General features: G+C 31.7%; 3 protein-coding genes across 7 annotated transcripts; all 3 read left to right on the top strand.

Annotated features, from left to right (window-relative positions):
- Positions 1-553: 553 nt before the first annotated feature.
- Positions 554-7,153, top strand: LOC103834964. 4 transcript variants are annotated; one of them, XM_033277246.1, is made up of 4 exons: positions 554-682; positions 3,970-4,249; positions 4,368-4,477; positions 7,143-7,153. In XM_033277246.1, exons 1-3 carry the CDS (start codon positions 581-583, stop codon positions 4,466-4,468), a joined length of 483 nt encoding a protein of 160 aa, XP_033133137.1. In that variant the 5' UTR covers positions 554-580; the 3' UTR covers positions 4,469-4,477; positions 7,143-7,153. The 4 variants fall into 4 exon arrangements, with proteins under 4 accessions (XP_033133137.1, XP_009109300.2, XP_033133136.1 ...); XM_009111052.3 differs by having other exon boundaries at positions 3,970-4,264; XM_033277245.1 differs by lacking the exon at positions 7,143-7,153 and having other exon boundaries at positions 4,368-4,838.
- LOC103834963 (cation/H(+) antiporter 17) lies at positions 7,144-18,485 on the top strand. Of its 2 annotated transcripts, XM_009111051.2 has the most exons (4): positions 7,144-10,767; positions 10,929-11,131; positions 13,300-14,301; positions 14,485-18,485. In XM_009111051.2, exons 2-4 carry the CDS (start codon positions 10,940-10,942, stop codon positions 15,763-15,765), a joined length of 2,475 nt encoding a protein of 824 aa, XP_009109299.1. In that variant the 5' UTR covers positions 7,144-10,767; positions 10,929-10,939; the 3' UTR covers positions 15,766-18,485. The 2 variants fall into 2 exon arrangements, with proteins under 2 accessions (XP_009109299.1, XP_033132975.1); XM_033277084.1 differs by having other exon boundaries at positions 7,144-11,131.
- A 2,491-nt stretch (positions 18,486-20,976) lies between these two features.
- LOC103834962 (dirigent protein 6) lies at positions 20,977-22,331 on the top strand. The gene has a single exon (XM_009111050.3). It carries the CDS (start codon positions 21,593-21,595, stop codon positions 22,151-22,153), a length of 561 nt encoding a protein of 186 aa, XP_009109298.1. The 5' UTR covers positions 20,977-21,592; the 3' UTR covers positions 22,154-22,331.
- Positions 22,332-22,957: the final 626 nt, after the last annotated feature.

Genomic DNA, 22,957 nt, shown 5'->3' with positions numbered 1-22,957 from the left:
CGGTAAAGCCTAAAATTTGGCTGTAAAAAATCGATTGGAAGTGGAGTTTCACTATAGTCAGCAAACAGGTGAAATAGCTATTAATTCATGTTATAAATTTGAAATAGGTATTTTAGGGAAGCGTAGAATTAGTTTACGTCAATAATTAATAATATTTTGTGACCCAATGGAAATAATTCGCATTGTAGGTTGAAAAAAAAAGAGAAGAAATACACGATAAATGTGTTTGTGGCCATGGTTATCTTCTAAATGATGATACCTAAACAATAATGCTATGGAGAAGTTGGCTACCCATAAAAAGTTAACATTTAATTTATATAGCTCGTTAATGCTATTTAAGCAGTGTCGGATGAAAAGGGACAAAAGATTCTATCATTGACTATCAGATAGTTGATCAAAGCATTATTTACCGTTACGTTCACTATATGACCCAAAGCAACGACAAGTGTTATTCATCAACCCAAAAAAAAGTCGAAGCTTTAAAGCGAGAGAGAAAAATGGCGACGTCGGGAACATACGTGAGGGAAGTTCCCTTAAAAGGGTCTGCGGAGAACACTACAAGAGTGGAGGAACGAGAACCATGCCTTCCCTGACGCCGCCGGCCACCACGTCCAGGGTATCACCATTCACGAAGGCGAATGGGACTCTCACGGGGCCATCAAGACTTGGAACTACACATGCGGTATTACTTCTACTTTCTAATTCTGTCTATATATTCCAACACTTCATACATATTGTTGAGTTAAATTATAGCCCATGTGTGAAACTATTATTTTGGTTATACTATATACTAAGCTATGAATTATGATTACTATATAAGATTATTCAGGGCCGGGCCTGTGTAGAGGCACATAAGGCATGTGCTTGGGGCCGTACAAGCTATATATAATTAAAGGGCCAACAATTACATAAACGTTACACTAGTTCTACTGGTAAGAGCGTCGGGATGCGCATGAAAGGTGCAGAGTTCTCGATTAACTAGACCTTTTTTTTTAGCCATTTTTTCTGATTTTTGAAGATAATGGGCCAAAAAAAAATTGTTTGCTTCTGGGCCTAAATTTCTCAGGCCCGGCCCTGATAAGATTATATAAGACAAATGAAAAAAAGGAATGAACAGTTGTTTCAGAGATGTCACAAGTAGCTCGAGAATACATATCCCTTATATACTAAAGCACAAGTCACATAACAAATCAAAATTTGCCATTTGGATTTTATAAAATTTAAGAAAAAAAATCAATTAAAACAAGATAATTTTTAGATAAAAACACATCCTATCAGCAGTTTCTCAAAATACTCCACGATCCACGATCTTATTTCTTCATCCCTATACTCCTATATCTCTTAAATTTGACAAATAGGAGAGAGGTTAAACTGCACGTCAAGTCTTTAACTTTCATTGCTCTCCATGGTCTGTAAGTTTGTAACGCAAGAGAGGCCCTGCTCTCCACTTCTCTTCAACTCGATTCCCTGTTCATATACTCCACGGTTTCAACTGAAGCTTTCTAGAAAGAAGGGAAGATGAAAAGCTTGAAAGTGGTTAGATTTTCAACTTATAGTTTTCAGGTGAGTTTTAACCTTGTGTTGATCATATTTTCATGGGTTGGTTATATTTCTTTGGATAATGGCAATATACACATGGATCTCAAACCAGGTTCAGAATAGCTAAAAATAAAATTCATTTTGATTAGGAAAATATGTTACTTGGCTAGATAATTATCCTTCCCTTACTCACCACCTTCATGAAAACTACACCTTTAATCATGTTTGGTTTGAATATAAATCCACGTTATAACTTAATATGAACTCATGTCAAGTCCATTTTCCACATTGACTGCTTTTCTCTTAACTACACAAGAAGAAATATCTCGCACTTGTGTTTTCTGGTTGACTACCTATTAAGCTATTAATTAGTTACTCTATATCATCAAGGAGCTGCAAAACCACATGTGAATGTCATCGCTAATTCACATGATCATATTTCTTCAGTTATAATGGAAGTCCCAGTAAAGAATATGACTATGATTATGTAAGTGTCAATAACTCTGGTAAGGTTTACTTAGTTCAAGTGTCAATTAAGAACATATTTTTTGCAATTTCATTTCAGTTAGTATTTACTCAATGTTTTAGTCATTTATGTAATTTAGATTTTAAAAATATAGCAGTATACATTAAATAGTAAAGATCACCTATTCTCAAACTTAAGTGTAAATAATTTTGATTACTTAAATTATTTGTCATTGTTATGTACTGATTTCTTTTCAAAGAATTATGTTTACATGCTGACTTTTACTGTTTTTAAGGTTTTAACTAATTTGTAAGATTATTTAGATGTTGAATGAATTACTTGATGTAAGAAGCCAAAGACATAGATTGCATTCATCATGTTATTAAGAAGAAAAATGTACTGAAAGAAAGAGCAAGACAGAAGTAAATTAAGAAAGCTTCAAACTACCATTTTGTCTAAAACTAAATAATTTATAACAAACGAAAGACAAGTTAGCATATTGGTTCAGACTTCATCATAAGTCTCTTCCAATCACACGTTCTGTTCCCCTGTAATGAAGTTTAACAAAATTTTAATGTTAAAAACGAATTTATAACAATGTAACTTTCTTATATGTTTGTGGTTAATCAGTGATAAATATGTTAATGTTTTTATAGATAAATGTGTTTATATTTTGTGAAGATAAATGTGTTACTGTTTTTATATTTATTTGTATTTTCTTTGGCTAAGTTTTATACATGTAACTTTTAGTTATGTGTATATATAACTAAAATTTGGCTTTATTTACACCAAAAAAATTTGGTTGTATTTGTAAACAGATATTATCTCAGTGCGTAGCACTGGGGCAACACTAGTGAATATATATAGTACTATTAGAGTATCTAAGTATGTATAGTTGGTTTGGTTAGTTAGATACTAAACAAACCAACTACCCAACTATACATAATCTAATATGTACGTCTTCATTTTTCCAAGTCTCACCATTTTGCGTTTGCGTTTATATTGAAAGCAAAAAAAAACACTCTTTAAAGTACTAAACATATTTATTTTAACAAAAAATACAAATATTTATATACAGTTTACGCGCAAATACAAACATGGTTTGCCTCTAGGGTTTGTGTTTACTGTTAACAAAAAAAACTTGCTTAAGATGCTAAATGTTATGGATGCATCCGGGAAAACACACAGATATTAACACAAAACCAAATGCAAACAGTCTATATGTACCATTGTCACGACTCACGACATCAACTAGATGAATGAGGATTGGCTGGTGCAGTTAACTAGTAAAGTATCAGTAGCGTGAATTTTGATCTCTCTATGAGTCTAAGTTTAATTTGATATGCGTGGCGACCCGAACAACATATCTATATTTCACATTAGTAATTAAATGTGAGTACGTATCATGATTAGTCGGTATTAACATAATGTGATAAATTTGACCGATCGAAATGTAATAAAGATGGAAAGCAGGTATATAAATGTGAAATAATTCTGACTATTTTCAAGAGTTGTCGAAAACCATTTGTCTCCTTCACAGTTTTTACAATACTGCTGAAGAGAACTATTTTAAATCATGTTTAGTTAAAAATAAATAATTCACCAATTGAGAAAGGTCATTTTACATATAATTCTGTAAAGTTTTATATATTAATCATAAAAACATTATAATCGTTTCTGGTTGTCAGCATAGTATAAGAGGGTTTGGGCCGCTTGGGCTTGGGCTAGAAACGCATAATTAAGGTAAGATTCGATTAAAAAATTAAATTAAAAAGTTGCATCTTCTTCTGCATAACACTCGTGTCGCTTGAGTTCTTCAAACTGGTTTAAAAACTCGTTCTAGGTAGAGCTAATTTTGTTAATTATTCAGTTTTATTCAGTCGTGAGTTAGCAGATCGAAGATTTGGGGGTTCAGGGTTTCTAATTTTAGAAATTGTGTTTTTTTTGTTGTTGTGGTGTTCCAGTTTAAGACATCGATGTCTGGTGGTGAAAATGTCTCATTCGCTGAACACGAGGTTCTGAAAGGAAAGCACGAGACTTTGTTGAGAGAGCATGGAACCTCAATCTCAACAATCGAGCTTCTCGAGAAGAAGCTGAAAGAGGCGTTGCTGGTTGAGCAAAAGGGTGACTATTGGGAGAAGAAGTATCTTGAACTGCACAAGAAGCTAGAGACCGTTGTGAACAATATCAAAGACTTGATGTATTCTGAAGTGGCTGGTGAGAATCCAGGGACTGCAGCACTTGGAGAGGATCGTAAAGGTGTGTTTTTATCTTTCTTATGTTTTGGTGTTTCTCACTCAATAGTGTGTATGGTTTTGGGTTTGGTAAGCATGTTTGTTTTTTGGCTTTAAACTATATGCAGTTGTGATTGTGCTCAGTGATGACGATGAAGGGGACGGAAGCGAGAGCAGTGGAGGAGATAGTGACTCTGAGAACCAAGAAAATTTATCTTTCTATCTTTGATCAAGAATCGTTTTAGGAGATGGAGAAATAGAGAGTAAGTGGTTGTTTAGTTATGACTATGAATCTCCGGTGTGTTGTTGTTTATGGCTTTCGGAGTTAGGATGTTAAGAGATGGAAGTTTGTATGTTCAGTGGATTTGTAGCCTAACATAAAGTTGCAAGAGAAGCAGCTTCCATCCTCAAAACTATGTTCAGACTGTTCTAGTTATAGCAGTTAAAGAAGAGATGAGATCAAGAAGCTCTGTTTTTATGCTAGTGTTTGAATCTATTAGGCTGTGTTCTTTAAGAGACATCATCAGATGGTAGTTTACAGTTTTTGTAAATTCTTCACATTTCATTCGGAATGGAAGACTCTGCGGCTCCATTTTTGAGTTTGGGTTTAGGCTCAAGACTGGCTCGGCGGTTTCACGTTCTATTCTTAATCACCTTTTGTTAAATCTTGTCTTTACTTTAGTTCTATTTTATTTCATCCAACGCCTAGTTTTTATTTCATTTTAATTTGTTATTGATTCTCCATTTAAGTGTGTGTTTAATTTTTGAAAGAAAACATAGAGAATCTCTCTTTTATTCAGATCACTGACTTTGCAAGGAATTTGCATAGGCTTTATCATGGACCGACTCCAACCCGTCTGAAGCCTGCCCTCGCTCACCGATCATATCTGGTTCATTTGGCTAGTACAAAATCCAATGGGGGTTCCGTTGTTCTTAGTTTTATTACAAACACAAAAGTCCTAAGCATCTTAGGGAGATATGAATATACAACAACGCAAGACACAAACAGAAAATCAATAGCAACAGTTCAAATCTAGAACCCACAAAACATTAAAATAAACGAATGAACAAATCAAACACTTTAAATTAATTTCAGAGTCGATGATTTGCTTGTGTGTGACATATATATCAGTTCTTCACTGTGCTCACATGTTTCAGAAGCATTCCACAACATCTTTGGAAATCCTCGAAGCTTCGTTGTTCTTCGACTGCTCGATCTTGGCATCAGTTTCTGCTCTAGCCTCTTCACGTTTGCACCTGAATCTCCATTGATCTGTTTTTGGCAGTCAAGTTCTCTCACCATGACAAGTGTTAGAAATATTAAGCACACGTGTTTGTTTTGTAATGTTACCTCTTAAAGTTTCCTCTGGAAACTATGCTCAGTACTGGTTTCTCCAATATTTCGCGAAGAGTACTTGTTTCTCACACCAAAAACTTTAAAACTTGTAAATTCATTCTTTTTTTTTTGTCACCGACTTTTACAAATTCATACAAACTGCATCCATATAGACGACAAAAGACGGTTACACCCTAGAATTACGGACTAGTCGTAAATTCATTCATTATTAAAAGTTTTTCTGCGTCATGAGTAGTGATAATAAAATTTTGAAAATATATTATTTTCAAAAGTAAAAAATCAATTTTTATATTTCTAAGAACTTTTTTAGCTTTTTCAGTATAAATGTAAGTAACTTTCATAATTTATATTCATAACTGGTTTAAAAAAAATATAAAACATTTATATATTTTTATTTTCCAATTCTAAGTCAATGTAAAAAACTATATATTTATAATATATTATTGGTTTAAAATTTTCATTAGTGGTAATATGTATATGTTATTGTTATATTTAAAGCATCTTGCCAAAAATGTAAAACTTCATAAATGCAATCGGGCATATTTTAAAAGAAATGTCATCATTTTCATTAAACTATGTCATATTTCTCTATTGTAAATGAATATGGTGATAACACATAAATAAAATTCAAAAAGTCACTTTTCAAATAATGTTTAGGAGATGTTATTTACATTCTAGTGGTTAATCCTACGTAAGTAACTGAATAATCTTAAAGCAAGTTACAACGAATATGAAGTATTGCAGTTTAATCCATAGTTAATTTAATTTTGGGGTAAAATTTCATAGCTAATAGTTGTCCCAAAACGAATATTGTTGTGATTCATTAACCAAAGAAAATACAATGGAAATGAAGACGCAGAAGAGAAAATATGAAACAGATTTAAGAAATATATAAATTTGATTCAATCTACTTATTACCAATTGATTTTAATTTTTTTTTTTTGAAAAACAATTGATTTTAAATTAAAACCTCAAAAAACATAACATAGTAGAACTTAGATCCTAAACACCTAAACCCCTAATTAACTTAACATTCTCTTTAATTGTTGGGAATCTCCTAAACATTAACAGCATTTGTTTGTCTTAAGTTTCAACACATTTATAGTTAACTAGTATTAATTATAATGGATTGTAATGTCAACTACACCTACAAATCTGAGATCGATTGTACACTTATTGATAACAACTCATTTCAATAATCGATAATGTAATAGATTAAACCTATAACTATAAGACTGTGTAAGCGACACATAGTTTAAATTTCAAATGTCTGGTTGTTTTAATATTCGAAAGTGATCATGTATCGTAGATTGATTAACGGAGTTTATTTACTACTCGGCTAAAACACCAATTGAATCCGTAATATGATCTATGTGCATCTGTGGGAGAAGAATGGGTTTCTCAGGTGGACCCAGTTTAAATACAAAAGAATAATCATTGTATAAACTATGTCATTGCCTGGAGGAAAGTCTTATGTATGTATGATCACCATGACCATTCATATATTATATATTATATATTTTCTGTTAAAATCCATTATAAAAAGTAGAATGATTGCTAAGTATTTCATCATCGGTATCTAATTTTCTTAAAAGCCGCCAGTCTTGTTTTTCTTAAAAAAAATTCTTTTTTTTGCGTGTGTTTACACAGAAAATATAGAAATCCACAGTACAACAACAGAGAGTGAAAAAAATGAACTACTTTATTTTTCTGACGGTTTGATCCACTAATTAAAGAATTGAGTAATGCTATCCATCGGATTATCTTATAAAACTAGAAGTTGAAAGTTAACACGAATTTTTATATAGTTTAATATAGAAAAGTAAGTCAGCTTAGGTTTTATCATCAAGCTATTGGTTGACAATGTCGGATGAAAGCGATTTATAGGACTAGTAAGTAATTATTCTATTAATCTAATGTTGTTTAAAGATTTAACAATGACATGAACTTTTAGCATGGCCGAAACGTTACACGTTCACGTGTCAGTGACGTTTAGTTTCTTCCCACGTATCCAAAACTCAATTATTTGTATATTTTTCGTATTTTGCCGGCTCGTAATTTCTTGAATTGATTATAGTTGTTTCTGGTTATAATTTGAAAACTAATCTTATCTAAGTTTTTAGAGGTTTACCATTTCAACATGACAGGCAAAATACTTACAGGTGTGCAATGCACCCTGCACACTGCACAATCAAAGCGTAGATCAGAGAATGGTACCACGATTTTCTAATTTATACACTAATTAACACACATTACTTAATTTGGATATGTTAGTTAATTCTTACATATTCGTATGAGTCATAGTTACAATTCAAGACTATCCCAAACATTTGGACAACTCAAGGTTTATGATAATCTATGTAAACATTAATCATTAATATAATATATTTTTTATGAGACCTGGCAATAGTTGACAATAGTTTATGCACCACTATAGTTATTTCAGATATAATAATTAACTTTTTTTTTGGGCAACAATAATTAACTTTTCTAAGTGATTCAATAGCCAACCAACATTATTTTATGTTACGTTTTCAATCAACCGAGCATTGACATTAACTTATTAAATGATAATACTCTGAATCTGGAATCTGACATTGCAGCAGGTATCATTGGATTTATTTAATTAAGTTTTCGAACGGATAATGCAAAGTTTTCGTTTAAAAATTTATAAGGGAATATACCATTGCATTCTCAACATTTTTATACTACCTGGATTATGATATGGGTTATATTGAGAGCAAAAATAGCCCTATCATTGAATGTTAGATTTTTGATGATTCGAAAATTGCATACATATTTATTTATACTTGTCATTTTGAACCGGAAGTTTTATCTATTTTATTAGTAGTTTTTTTTAATCAATCTTAATATAGTATTAGGGTTCAAGTTGACCCAAAACAGATTTCCCTACCCAAAAGTAAATTCAATTCCAGCCAATATAGATCAAAATCAAATTAAAGAGTTTCTTAAATTAAGGATACGTTATAACATTCAACTCGAAGACGTTCAACCCGGTACATCGATCGGTTCCAAAAGAAAATAGCCAATCCATCTAAAGCCGACTGAGACCCCAATTAAAAGGATCATTATTTCATCTTGACTGTGTAATTGCAACGGTGAGTGTGATTCGAACGTTTATATGTATTCACGCTTTAACCCCATATGACGGGTTGAGCTATACCTGTCCAAAAAATCGAGAACATAAATCTTAGAAACTAACTGTCTTATTCTTTCACTTGTGCTACATAAACTATAATAAATTCCATTTAATTTACATCAGTTCAGTGTTTCAGTTTAATTGTCGCCGTAGAGTAAAATTTTTGTTTTAAAATAAATGCCGTTTTAAAATTTCAATATTAAATTTATTAACAATATTCTCTAGTCTATTTTTTTATTGGTTGAAATATGGTTACATGTATTAGTAATGATATTTTTATTTTGAAAATATGCAAAACTTAATGTTTTCTTCATATGTGTGTATAAACCTAAAAATACAATTAAAGTGAAACGGATGGAGTACGTAATAAACAAATGGTGGTCGGTGTTTTATTCTGAAAGTTTAATCATATTCATTTTGTGTTTATGTGTATAAATGGAATTTGCTTATGTGCTTCAGAGCGAGGTAAAACTCGATCAAGAAGCTTTGGTCAACTTAAGGCCGATAGAAAGATGTTTTTTTTTTTTGGTACAAGCCGATAGAAAGATGTTTAATGATGGCGATAATAGAGATAACTACTTTTTTTTTTCTTTGAACCAGAGAGATAACTACATTTGACACTTTTACACAGAAGTCTAAGATATATATTTGGCAAACGTATATTTTTTCTTTTAATTTATTTGTTTACTTCTTTAGACAAGCAAAGCATATTTTTTGCCTTTCTTACAAGTGGCAAGTACACAAATATGACTTTCAATTTTTCCCCACCTGAATGATATCCTGTCAAATTTATGTATCATCTCATTTGATTAATTTTAGTGATCTAGTTTATTTTAGTAGCATTTTAGTAAGCGTTGAAATATATTATTTGTATTATTATTTTTAACCTGGCTACTTCAAATTCGTTTAGTTCTAAAATATAAATTTGGTATATATAGTTATCTCTTTTTTTTTTAATAAAGTGGGTGAATTACTTTTGGAGAAAAATAAATTACGGTTGGTTCCCTACGTAAAAACTATGGATTCTCAAGTTCTCATGCGTACTTATTGTAAACCTGTATTTGATATAGATACAAAATCAATAAAACTAAGTATTTTATATTATATATTTTTTGACAAAAGAGTTTCTATTTTTTTGTAACCGAAAAGGGCTTTCTATTTAAATGCAAGAAACAAACTAAGTACTTTATAGTACATTGCTACCTTTTATTTTACCAAAGTGTTGATGGTCGAATGGTAATTAATTACTTTGTGATATAGATTCAGACCACCTTTTTGATATATAATTTTTTTATAGTAAAAATTGACTCCAAAACGGAAAGAGATTAAATGCTAGAACACTAGTATTAAAGGTATTTCTAAGGCTTCGAATGGTGACCATCGTCCCGTTCCACCCCATCCTGCAGTTAAATGTAACAAAATTCTCTATATATAGTATATATTTATACATTTTTATAACTGTTAGAACCGCACCGCAGTTAAACCGCTTGTCCCGCACCGCTCAAACCGCAGTCACCATTCGGAGCATTAGAAGTTCTGAAAATAAAAGAAAATTATTGATACTTTATTAGGTTGAGTACTTTAAATTCAAGAAATCTACCTCAAAATATCTATAAATATATTGAGAATCCATGTTAAAAGAATCACTATTGGTCAGAAACTTTCACTGTTAACAAAAAATAGAAATAAAAACTTGATTCTATTTATAAATGTACAACAATGTACCAAAAATATTTTGTTAAGAAGAATATAAATTAAAAGGAATGTACAATTACATATCCCATAATGGAAAAATACATATAGACTTCCTCAGAAAGCACCTATTGTCAGTTGTCAACCCTAGCCAGATAATATATTTTTCAAAAAAGAAAAGAAGAAATATTCCCGCGCAATCACAGGTAATCTTGGTAGACTGGAGGCTATATAAGGAACCCTAGTAAGAGCCAGATACTCCATCTCTCTCCCTACTCTTACTTTTCCCTCACGTTTCTGTTTTCAGATATTAACATCCGTAAGTATTTCATGTTTTTCTATCGATATTTCGTGTACTAATATTCTCTTTATGTCCAATATTTCTTTTGTATCTATCAATAAGAAAATGGCTAAGCTTTTTTACAAAAAAAAAAGAAAAAGAAAATGACTAACTCGTAAAAACTTTTAAATTTTCGGCAGAACTAAAAGGTATGGGAACGAACGGGACAACATGTTCAGGAACGATGAAAGCAACCTCTAATGGAGTCTTCCAAGGAGATGATCCTCTGCATTACGCGTTGCCTCTTCTCATACTCCAAATCTGTATCGTTCTTCTTCTCACTCGTGTTCTTGCTTTTCTCCTCCGCCCTCTCCGGCAACCACGTGTCATCGCCGAGATAGTGGTACATTTCTTATTATTTCATTTATCAAATCTTAATTCGTTTTGGGTTGTAACTAAAAGTCAAAGATGTTACCAGTTTGATATATAGTTCATTTATCTAAGGATTACTAACCCGAGAAAGACTTTTTAAAAACATTGAGCATTATTGCTAATAACTCTACACCAATCAAATCTTGAATTAGTCGTCGGGATATTCAATGAGAATATTCATTTTGATCAGAATATCCATTTTCTTCCGCAGAATTCGCTAACACGTTAAGCTTTGAGTGTGTACTACACACACATTATATTTATAATATCCGCTCCTTGCCTTTCTTTTATACTTCCAATCTTCCACACGTTCCAATAATGTTGAAACATATGATTTCACAACATTGATTAGTCATAAATGCATACTTTTCTTATTTCAAAAAAAAAAAAATACTAGATATAGTGATGCATATTTGGTGTTTTAACTTTTAACTATCCAAAAATATACTGATATCCCTTATATATTAAAAGAGAAACATTGTAATAAATGCATTCACACTATAATAGACACGTGGCAGCCTCACAATGATTTGATAATAAATATGTTAACGCGTTCACACTATATTTATAAATGTGTTCACACTATGTACTTTGCGTTTTTTTAATATAAAATTCACATACATAGTTGCAATAAAACTCTTAATTTTTTGGTTCAAATAAAAATAAATAACGAATCAAAATCCAAACTATATATATATATTATTTTATTGTTTATGGATAAAATTGAGTAAAATATTCATTATCCGTTTTGATTTGAACCAAAAAATATGGATATCCGTAACTCTACGAAACAAATCAAATACTAAAATATAATATCCAAAAAAGAAGCAAATCACAAATACCATTTAGGAACATATATCTAATTCGATCTGTTATATGGATTTATATACATATATGTAAAGAATTATATATATATATATATATGTTATATATATTATACTTTATATCACTTTTACAATATTTTTATGAATTAAATTTATTATACTAGGTACTAGAATTTAAAAAATTTAAATAATGTTTTATTTTTGTAATAAAATGTTATTATTAAAATTTTCAATTATTTTTAAAATTTTATTTTATTTTATTTACGGATCAAATCAGATATTCTTTAAAATTCCAAAACATTTCGGATATCCGAGTCACCGAATATCTAGGTGGCTAAAGATCGAATCGACACGAATGCTTCCAAATACCCAGATATTTGATTTGTGCCCACCCCTATTTACAGATACAATTTTATTTTCTTTATATGAAAAAAATGACTAATGGCAAAACCTTTTTTATTTTAAATTAATTTTAGTTTTACTTTTCATTTATTATTTTGAGCAAAACAGTCATTTAATATTAATTAACAATATCTTTATATATTTGTCAACTATTTGTATATACTTTTAACATACACATATATGTGCACCTTGATGTGAGCACATTGTAACTAAGTATTTACCACAATTGAAGTATCTAATTTTTTTGAAAGTTAGAATATTTTTTCTTAATGTTTCTTTCACTACCGACAAAATTGTAGTGAAATGATTTGTCTTAATAGTTTTTTTTTCTTAAATTATTATCTGTTTAAAAACTATAATATGAAACTATTGGTTCGACATGACGACTATCTAAAATTCATAACATGAAAACAAACAAATAATATTAATTTTTTGTTTTTACCGGAAAAAATCAAAAAATCAAACATTTTAACCGAATAAACGAAAATAAATATTAATTTAAAATAATAGTTATATTTTAGAAGATTAAAAACCAAAAAAAAACTTAAAGCCGAACCAATATCCAGATTAAACAGATTTAATGTATTTTTATTAAAAATAACGAAACTAATAATCACATCCCGCGCAAGGCGCGGGTTATTACCTAGTTTAGTATAAATTCATTACTTTGTAATTAACAGTTTCTTATAATTTTCAACCAAAAACAATTTAATAAAAGAATTTTTTTTTTTTTGCAGTTTATAGTTTACAGTAAATACCCAATACAAATGCACGGAAAATGTAAAAATTTTGAAACAATTTTTTTTTTAATGTTGATCTTTCTAAAAGGTTATACAATTATACATTGTTCTTTATTTGTTTGTATATGTGAAAATAGAATGTAATTTTGATTTTGTTGGTTTTGGGTTTTTAGGGTGGAATATTACTTGGTCCATCAGCTCTTGGCAAAAGCTCGAAGTTTCTCAACACAGTCTTCCCAGCAAAGAGTCTGACGGTTCTTGACACACTTGCAAACTTAGGTCTCATCTTCTTCCTCTTCCTCGTTGGCCTCGAGCTTGACCCTAAATCCCTCAAGCGAACAGGAAAGAAAGCTCTCTCCATCGCTCTAGCTGGAATAACTTTCCCTTTCATCCTCGGCATCGGAACTTCTTTTGTTCTCCGTAGCTCCATTGCTGATGGTGTTAGCAAAGCTCCTTTCCTTGTCTTCATGGGGGTTGCTCTCTCCATCACCGCCTTTCCCGTCTTGGCTCGTATTCTCGCTGAGATCAAGCTTCTCACAACTGATATTGGGAAGATAGCTTTGTCCGCTGCTGCTGTTAACGACGTGGCCGCTTGGATTCTACTTGCTCTCGCGGTGGCTCTCTCGGGCGATGGGAACTCTCCTCTCACTTCTTTATGGGTGTTTCTAGCGGGTTCCGGTTTTGTCCTGTTCTGTATCTATGCAGTGCAACCGGGGATCAAGTGGATAGCTAAACGTTGTCCTGAAGGGGAACCAGTTAAAGAACAATACGTGTGTTACACGTTAGGTATTGTTCTTGCTGCTAGCTTTGTCACGGACTTGATTGGGATCCACGCTTTGTTCGGTGCGTTTGTGATCGGTGTTATCTTCCCTAAGGAAGGTAACTTCGCGAACTCTCTTGTTGAGAAAGTTGAGGACCTTGTGTCAGGTCTTTTCTTGCCGCTTTACTTTGTCTCAAGCGGTTTGAAGACCGATGTTGCGACGATACAAGGAGCTCAGTCTTGGGGGCTTTTGGTTTTGGTTATTTTTACTGCTTGTTTTGGTAAGATCGTTGGCACGGTGGGGGTTTCTCTTTACTGTAAAGTTCCACTTGACGAGTCGTTGGCACTCGGTTTCTTGATGAACACGAAAGGTCTTGTCGAGCTCATCGTCCTTAACATTGGTAAAGACAGAGGGGTAAGACACATATTTTTTACAGCAAACTTATTACATAAATTTATATTTTCTACCGCATAGTTTCTGCTGCAACTTACATCGAATTATAACTTTTATTAAAATTCAACGTGTCACCAATTGGAACTATAAACTCTTTTGTATAAATTTTGTGCAATTACCTAATTGTTTTATGTTTCTCCACAGGTTTTGAACGATCAAGTCTTTGCTATAATGGTACTAATGGCGATTTTCACAACGTTCATGACGACTCCTTTGGTTTTAGCTGTTTATAAACCGGGTAAATCCACAACCAAAGGCACTTTCAAGAACCAAACGGTCGAGGAAACGAACCAGTCGAACAAACCGCTCCGTCTCATGTTCTGTTTCCACAGCATAATGAACATTCCCACCATAGTGAACCTCATAGAAGCGTCCCGAGGCACGAACCGTAAAGAAAGCCTATCAGTCTACGCGATGCATCTGATGGAGCTTTCCGAGAGATCATCAGCTATACTAATGGCCCACAAGGTCAGAAAAAACGGTCTCCCTTTCTGGAACAAAGACAAACCTGGAACTAGCTCTTCCGACATGGTGGTGGTTGCATTCGAGGCTTTCAGGAGACTCAGCCGTGTCTCTGTCCGTCCAATGACGGCGATCTCAGCGATATCGACTATACATGAAGACATATGCCGAAGCGCTGAACGCAAAAGCGTCGGTATGGTGATTCTTCCGTTTCACAAGCACGTTAGGCTGGACAGAACATGGGAGACGACTAGGAACGATTACCGTTGGATTAACAAGAAGGTTATGGATGAGTCTCCATGTTCTGTCGCGATTCTTGTCGATCGTGGTCTTGGTGGTACCACTCGTGTCGCGTCTAGCGATTTCTCGTTGGCTATAACGGTTTTATTTTTTGGAGGGAATGATGATCGCGAGGCGTTAGCGTTTGCAGTGCGTATGGCGGAACATCCTGGTATTACGTTAAACGTTGTTCGGTTTATTCCTAGTGAGGAGTTTAAACCGGATAATGTGAAGCTAGAGATAACCGAAGATCAAGTCGGTTCTTGCTCAGGGGAGACCAGATTGACTGATATAGAAGCTATTACCGAACTTAAAGCAAAGATTAAAGAACAAGAAAGCTCTCGTTCTGATTCGGACACCGAATCTCAGATCGTGTATGAAGAGAGAATCGTGAAATGTCAAGAGGGAGTTTGCGAGGCTATCAAAGAATATTCAAGAAGTAATCTTTTCTTGGTGGGGAAGTCGCCGGATGGTTCAGTTGCGTCGGGACTAGACGTGTTAAGAAGCGACACGCCAGAGCTTGGTCCGGTCGGGAACTTGTTAACGTCAAGTGAAAGTGTTTCGACGGTGGCCTCGGTGTTGGTGGTGCAACAGTACGTAGCAAGATGTGATTCTCATGTCGTGGGAGTTTTGAAGAACGTCACGGAGGAAGAGTTGCCGGTTAAGGATACCGAGAGTCCTTAGGGAAGTTTCTCTTTGGGATTCTAAGGTCAAAACATTGACTTTGTATAATAACATCTGTTTCATGTTGTAACAAAAAATTTGAATATATGATTTCTATGTTTCAAAAGAGAAAACGTTTGATTACATATGGTAGGTGTTCGTAACATTTGAATTAAATTAACCAAGAGGAAGTATAATTATAGAGACCGTTACTAGTCAATAATTATTGTTAAAGCATTTTAGGAATTAAATTCAGGTGGATTTTTAATGTGATCATCAATTCATGTTATAATTCGGTAAGAACTTGATGCTAATTGTTTAATGTGTAAGATCCATGTAGGTAGTTTGCCGATGACGAGAGAAAATTAATTCGGAAAGGACGTAAATATTTCATGGAAATAAATTTGAAAATAATTAATTATTATATATAACTGAAGATTAAATTGTAAATTTAGTAACAAAATGCTTTTTTTTAACAAAAAAAAAAGAAGAAGTAACAAAATGCCCCTTAAGACAAAAAGAATCTTAATCACACATTACAATATCGATTTAAAGGTGCAAGTTCAATTTAGTTTTTTTTTTTTTTTTGTAACACGCAAGTTCAATTTAGTATAATGTATAAATATTACGGTGAACCAACGATCTACCAGGCACTCCTCCACCCGAATTCTATTCTCATTGGCAGGGATTAATATTGTTTGGTCGTCCACAAAGAAGTGAAACCACGTTTAGATAGAAATTATGGCATCCTAACAATTGATGAAACTCATAGTTATCAAATCGTTTTGACAATTCGTTAATATGACCAATGATTGGGTTGATAAAATTGCTACAAAATCGGGTTACTATTCGCATATATACGCTATTAAAATAGAGTTTTAAATTTATCTACCATTGAAGTTGTCATTTAAGTTTTGGACTGTTTCAAGTTTGTTAGTGTGTTACATAATTTACGGACCATATCCTGTTAGTTACAATTAATTATACAATAAAATTAAAACTAGATAACTTAAATTAAACCAACAATCTATTATATTATAACAACCAAACGAATTATGTTCTATTGAATTATGTTCTATCTACTCTATTAAACTATACCGATTGTATATTTACAATTATATTAGCAATTCAATAACTCTCCTATAGATTAAACTTTGCTCTAAGTTGATTTATAATTTTCTCTTATCAACATCATATAATTTTCTCTATACCGAACATGTATATGTTTGGTTCCTCTTTAACTTACATGCCATTATGAACAGATGACTTAGAGACTTAGAGATACATGTCATTATATAAAAGTCAATAATATAATTTCAAAAGTGCCAAAATATGATATCTATTTATAAAAATCTATTTAAAAAAAATAGAGTATAAGTTAGGAATTACATGTATTATTTATTTAAAAAATATTTGTAACTACTAATTTCGAAAATATAATCCTTATCTACAAGAAAATTACAAAGATATTATTCAGCAAATATTTCAAAAATATAATCCTTATCTACAAGATTCTTAACAAGATATTATTCATACTAACTTGACTTGCACACCAAATAATCGATAACAACATAATACAATTTATTTATCACGAGATTTTCTCATATTTGAAAGTTTATATTTTTTAAAATAAACTAAACAATCACATTAACCATATAATAAAAAATTAGATTTTTTTCTTATACGTTATATTTTAATTTTTTTAAAACGTCTATAAATTACTAAATCTCGGTCGATACACCAAAGATTTATTTAGAAGCTATTGAAATCACCTAGCGAGAATATGGATTTCACAACAAATTTGCTTTCGTAACCTTTACCCCCTTTCTCTTCGTCACAATACCGAAAATGAATAATTTGAAAGTGTCGATTAAAAATCTGAAATGGTAATGTTTTCTTTAGTTCAGTCCATTGTTTTCCTTAACTAGATGTGCCACGTACATAGAAGAATGTATTTTGGCCTAAAAATGATTGCATACCCCAAATCAATACGAATCATCATCAATTTTGTCTAAAACTTTGTTACAATAAAAAATATAGGTTTGGGCAAAAAATCTGAATCCAAAAAATCGTACCAAAGGTAGTAATGAACTTTAATCAAAATTGGTTAGATATCCGAACGGGTTCAAAATTTTGGTATCTAGAGAACCAAAATGGAACCGGATCCGAAACAAAATATTTCGGGTATCCGAATATATTCGAACCATATATATATACTTAAATATATTAATTATTTTAAAATTTAATATTTAAAGAATATACAAAATATATAAGATGTTTTTAAGTTGTCCAAAGTACTTAAAAATATATATAAATAGTTAAAAGTACATGTTTAAAATAGTTAAAGGATACTCAAAATACCAAAATTACTTAAAATATCTATTTATTTCATATCCAAATATTTAAGATAAACCAAATTTTATTTTAAGTTTAAGTATTTTGGCATACATTATTCTAATTTATATGTTATATATTATTTTTATTTTTAGATTTTGAGATATTTAAAGTAAATATGAATTTTATTTTGTTTTTAAAGTTAAAGTAGTTATCCGAATCCAAACTCAAACCAAACCCGCAAAGATTCGAATTAAATCAAACTTGCAAAGATCAGAACAAACCGAACCGAGCCAAATCGAACCAAACCAAATGGTACCCGAGTGTCCACTCCTAAGATTCAAATGTACAAAAAAGTTATTCATAGCAAAGTATACTATTTATAATATTTAAATACAATATATTTTTAAAAAATCACTCCGTGCAGAGCGCGGGTTATCATCTAGTATCTTTTTAAATGAGTGTTGAACCTTTTTTTATATCAAAAGCTTTTGTACAACAAGTGTGACTCTATTTCTGAGATTTTTTTTTAATCTAAAATTGTTTTCAAAACTTAAAAAATCCTCATTAACTTACGTAGATGCAAACCACACAGCCATTGCTGTTTCAAATCGTCCACCACTCTTCCCTCGTAGTGATGAAATACTATTCATATTTTAGTTAGGAAAGTTTGATTGATGAACCATGAACTTTGTACAGTCCTTACTTAATGAAAACTTGTAGCTCTAACCTTTTTTTTGGTTTGATATGAGTCAAATAAGTAAAACCAAGACTCTACTGCCAAGTTCAAGACATGGCTGTTTGGTTACTGGTTCGTATACAACTTTTTATTTTACCATTTACCAAACATTAGCTCGGATTTCACTCAATTGTCTAAGTAGCCTCCGCTTCATGGTCTCAAAGTGGTATTTTGGAATTTTTTTGGGTCAAAACGGTATTTTTGGAAATTTATTAGTATTATTATTTCAATCTTTTTGTAGGATAAGATCTTTGTGAAGTTTCTTATGTTATCTCAAGCTGTTTTTTCATAAACCAAAAGCCGTCTACTTTGAAACCAGTAAGGGACAAACGAGGAGTTAGGCAACTAAACCCCATTGAACTGTTTAAAAGAAAAAAGAATCCTCTTGCTTGACATTTTGCCTTTTGTGCTTTTAATTCATGTGTTAGGAATGAGTTAGTGACAAATATTATTGACTTATACTATTTGTAAAGTAAATATGGGAAAATACGATTTATTTATGGTCCCTTTATTAATTAATTACAAAGTTTTTCGAATGTTTCTTTTATATTATGTGGTAGTCTTACACCGAAAGTAACTAAAACGATAGAGTGAATGATCGCTCTCCATGAACTACATTTATCTTCAAAATACAATAATCATATGAAAATAAACCTGATCCCTTTTCTGTTAACAGCCCAAGTTTTTATTCGTGATTTTAATGTTAGGCTTTAATTAAGATACTTCAAAATCAAAACTACAAATATTTTGGAATAATATCTAATTTCCACAACGAAGAATTAAAAATTTATATATAAAAGGGACTAAATTCAAGGCTTTTGAGACTATCCACCTCAGCCAAAATATTCTCATCCAAAAAAAATTAAAAATAAATATCATTTAGAAGATAATTAACTAACATAAAACTTTTGATATTTCTAGAAATTTCAAATTTGTAACTGCTAATTTATTAATAGAATCATATATCTATATTGAATTATGGTCTATTTGTAATCGTTAGACTTTAAGAGTAAATAAATTATTAATTTATAATATATTTAGTTTATAACTTTATATTGTAGTTATAAATAAAGAGAATAACCGGAAAAGGTGAAGAAACTCATATAAAATTATGTAATTAAAATGGTAAAATGGTGAGTATGATGAGGTGAATCTAAGAAAATTTGTTGTACAAATTATGGTGCTTTCTTCGTCCACTATAATGATTTAAAATAATATATATTCATATAAATAAGTCAATATTTGTTTTTTTTTTTGGTAAGATGTTAAGATTATCATTTTCTGAAAGGTTACACTGATCCAAAGAGATTAGTTTGTGGAGCTAACCAAACGAGGATTATAGTGTTTACTTTGGAAAAAGTAATAGGTTGAACGATAGATGGCGTGCGTGTTTTTTTACATGGAAATCTGCACATATATTAAAATTGTAAGATTTGAATCATAGAGAAAATATAGTGTATATGACTGAAGTTGATCCATTATGAAACAAAAGATGGCTAAAATTCTTCTTTGTCAAAATGCATAGATGTGAATCTTATATGAATAGAGTTCTCAATTGCTTATAGCAGTGTAATAAATTCCGTGTGTAAAGGAAAAAAATGTTATATAAGTGAAAACAAAAATTATGATTTTTTTCTTGTGCCTATAGGCTCTTCGCAATTTGAAGAAGAAAGAACATATTGTGTGAAAATCTTTGGCTCGGTCAAATTTTATCGAGTTGTTTATAAAACTGTTGTTATCTGATTCATGTAAATTTTCAGTGTTGACTTTTTTCTGTGATTTAAATTTTAAAAAAAAGATAAAACTTTCGATAAGTTTTGTAAACTCATAACAAGTATTTAACTTTAGAAAGCATTTACATGTTTCAAACTTATAATATATAGATATATAATGTTTAAAATTATGTATATAAAACCTGTGTAAAATGTGCCTAAATATGTTTCTCTTCTTTAATGTGTTAATCCTACTATATATAACATTATTTTAAAATTTTAAAAAGTTTATGTCACATACAAAAACCATCAATAAAAAAATATAATTCTCCATCTACAACCAGAAAAATGAAAAATTATAAACATATAAATTTAAATTAAGAAAAACTAACATTGGAAAAAAAATTAATGTAAAAGAAATAAACCGACAAATAATATTATAAAATAAATTTATAAGATACAATCCGCGCGAAGCGCGGAAAAAATCTCTAGTGGTAATTAATAGCAACCTTAGAGGCAAAGCTAGAACGTGGTTTCGTTATTTATTGTACAAGTCATCTAATTTTAACCATATGGACCACACATGAGTGATATTGGGAGTTCGTTTTTAAGGCAATATCTCGAAGAGATATTTTTTCATTCATATTTAAATTTTCGCTTAACACTTTCTTTTTGTGTCATTTAATGTTCACTGCATCATCATATACTCAACTTGTTGTTTTATTAGCCTTCGGCTTTATGCTTTTAGGTTGGATCCAACATAGGCCACCAACCGGTTTAACAGTATTAAATCATTAAACCTTTCAAGAAAGTGAAATTAACTTATTGCTTAGTTTTGCACCAACCCCGCCACATGATCTTAAACCTTTCTTGTCAATCGAATTCATATTTTAGTTGACGAAACGTACGTCAACAACCCATTTAGCAGTCCCCTCAAACTTTTAAAATTCTTTCATTTTATCCAAATAAATTATCTTCACTAACTCAAGTGAATAACTTCTATATAAATGGGGGTGTAAGCGATCTTCAATTTACACAACTCACTAGTCGTCTCTAGCTAACCATGGCATCTCTTGTAGAGAAACAACTCCTTAAGTCCCTCTTCTCATTCTTCTTATTAGTCCTACTCTTTTCCGATACTGTTTTTTCGTCCCGAAAAACATTTGATCAGAGAAAACCTTGCAAACACTTTTCCTTCTACTTTCATGACATCCTCTACGATGGTGACAATGTAGCAAACGCAACCTCAGCCGCTATAGTGAGCCCGCCAGGATTAGGAAACTTCAAGTTCGGTAAGTTTGTGATCTTTGATGGCCCCATAACAATGGACAAGAACTATCTCTCAGAACCTCTAGCTCGCGCACAAGGCTTCTATTTCTATGACATGAAGATGGACTTCAATGCGTGGTTTTGCTACACCTTGGTGTTTAACTCGACGCAACACAAAGGGACATTGAACATAATGGGTGCGGATTTGATGATGGAGCCGACAAGAGATCTATCGGTCGTGGGTGGGACGGGTGATTTCTTCATGGCTCGTGGGATCGCTACCTTCGTGACGGATATATTTCAAGGGGCTAAGTATTTCCGTGTTAAGATGGATGTTAAACTCTATGAATGTTAGTAACTAACTGCATGTGTTTGATTCTTAAAGCTTGTGTGTTGACGCACAGATAAAATGTATTACTAAAAATAAGTGTTTTTGTTCTGTTTTATTTTATAGTTTTTCTGTGTGTTTTCGTTTATGATTTATAATTCTTGATGTTCTTGTCAGAAGACGTAATGAAAAGAATGTTTCAGTATATTGTATAATTTAGTATGAAAGACGAATTAATTAACCCGCTTGAAATAAAAGAAAATGCCCTCTAAGTAAAGATACGTAAAAGAACAACGTACGATACTTGTTGACTGGGAACAAAAAGAATCAATAGTTGAACTTTAATAATACTAACAGAACACATTAGTTAGTAAATTTACGTAAGATTTTGTTTCATAACTGTCGCCATTGACGGACACTATATATTTTGTTTTTATCCTAAGCATCAACAGCTTTTTTGGGGATCAAAAGTATTTTTTCTTAAAACACAAGGAAAAAGGATACAAAAGTTCAGCCTATAACAATCCAAAAAAATAACTCAGAGTACAATGAATCAAACAAACTAAACCAGATTAGTTAACTAGAAAAGGGAAAGTATGGAATGAGTCTTGGCCACTGCGGAATTTACATATAGGCTGCAGCATCCGAGACCGAAGACCGTTACATGGTGAGCCACATGGTGACGCTCTGGCAGCGTCCTTGCTCACTTCGGTCTCTAGTCTGGACCACCTCGGTAGGGCCAGAATACTTGGTTAGAAAAAAAAAAAAAAGTATGGAATGAGTCTGACAGTATTCTGCCTTCAGCAATACTGATGGGTCTATTGTATTAGT

Source organism: Brassica rapa, chromosome A08 (genome assembly GCF_000309985.2).
Source record: "Brassica rapa cultivar Chiifu-401-42 chromosome A08, CAAS_Brap_v3.01, whole genome shotgun sequence".
NCBI lineage: Eukaryota > Viridiplantae > Streptophyta > Magnoliopsida > Brassicales > Brassicaceae > Brassica > Brassica rapa.
This window is presented reverse-complemented; position numbering and strand designations above follow the sequence as displayed.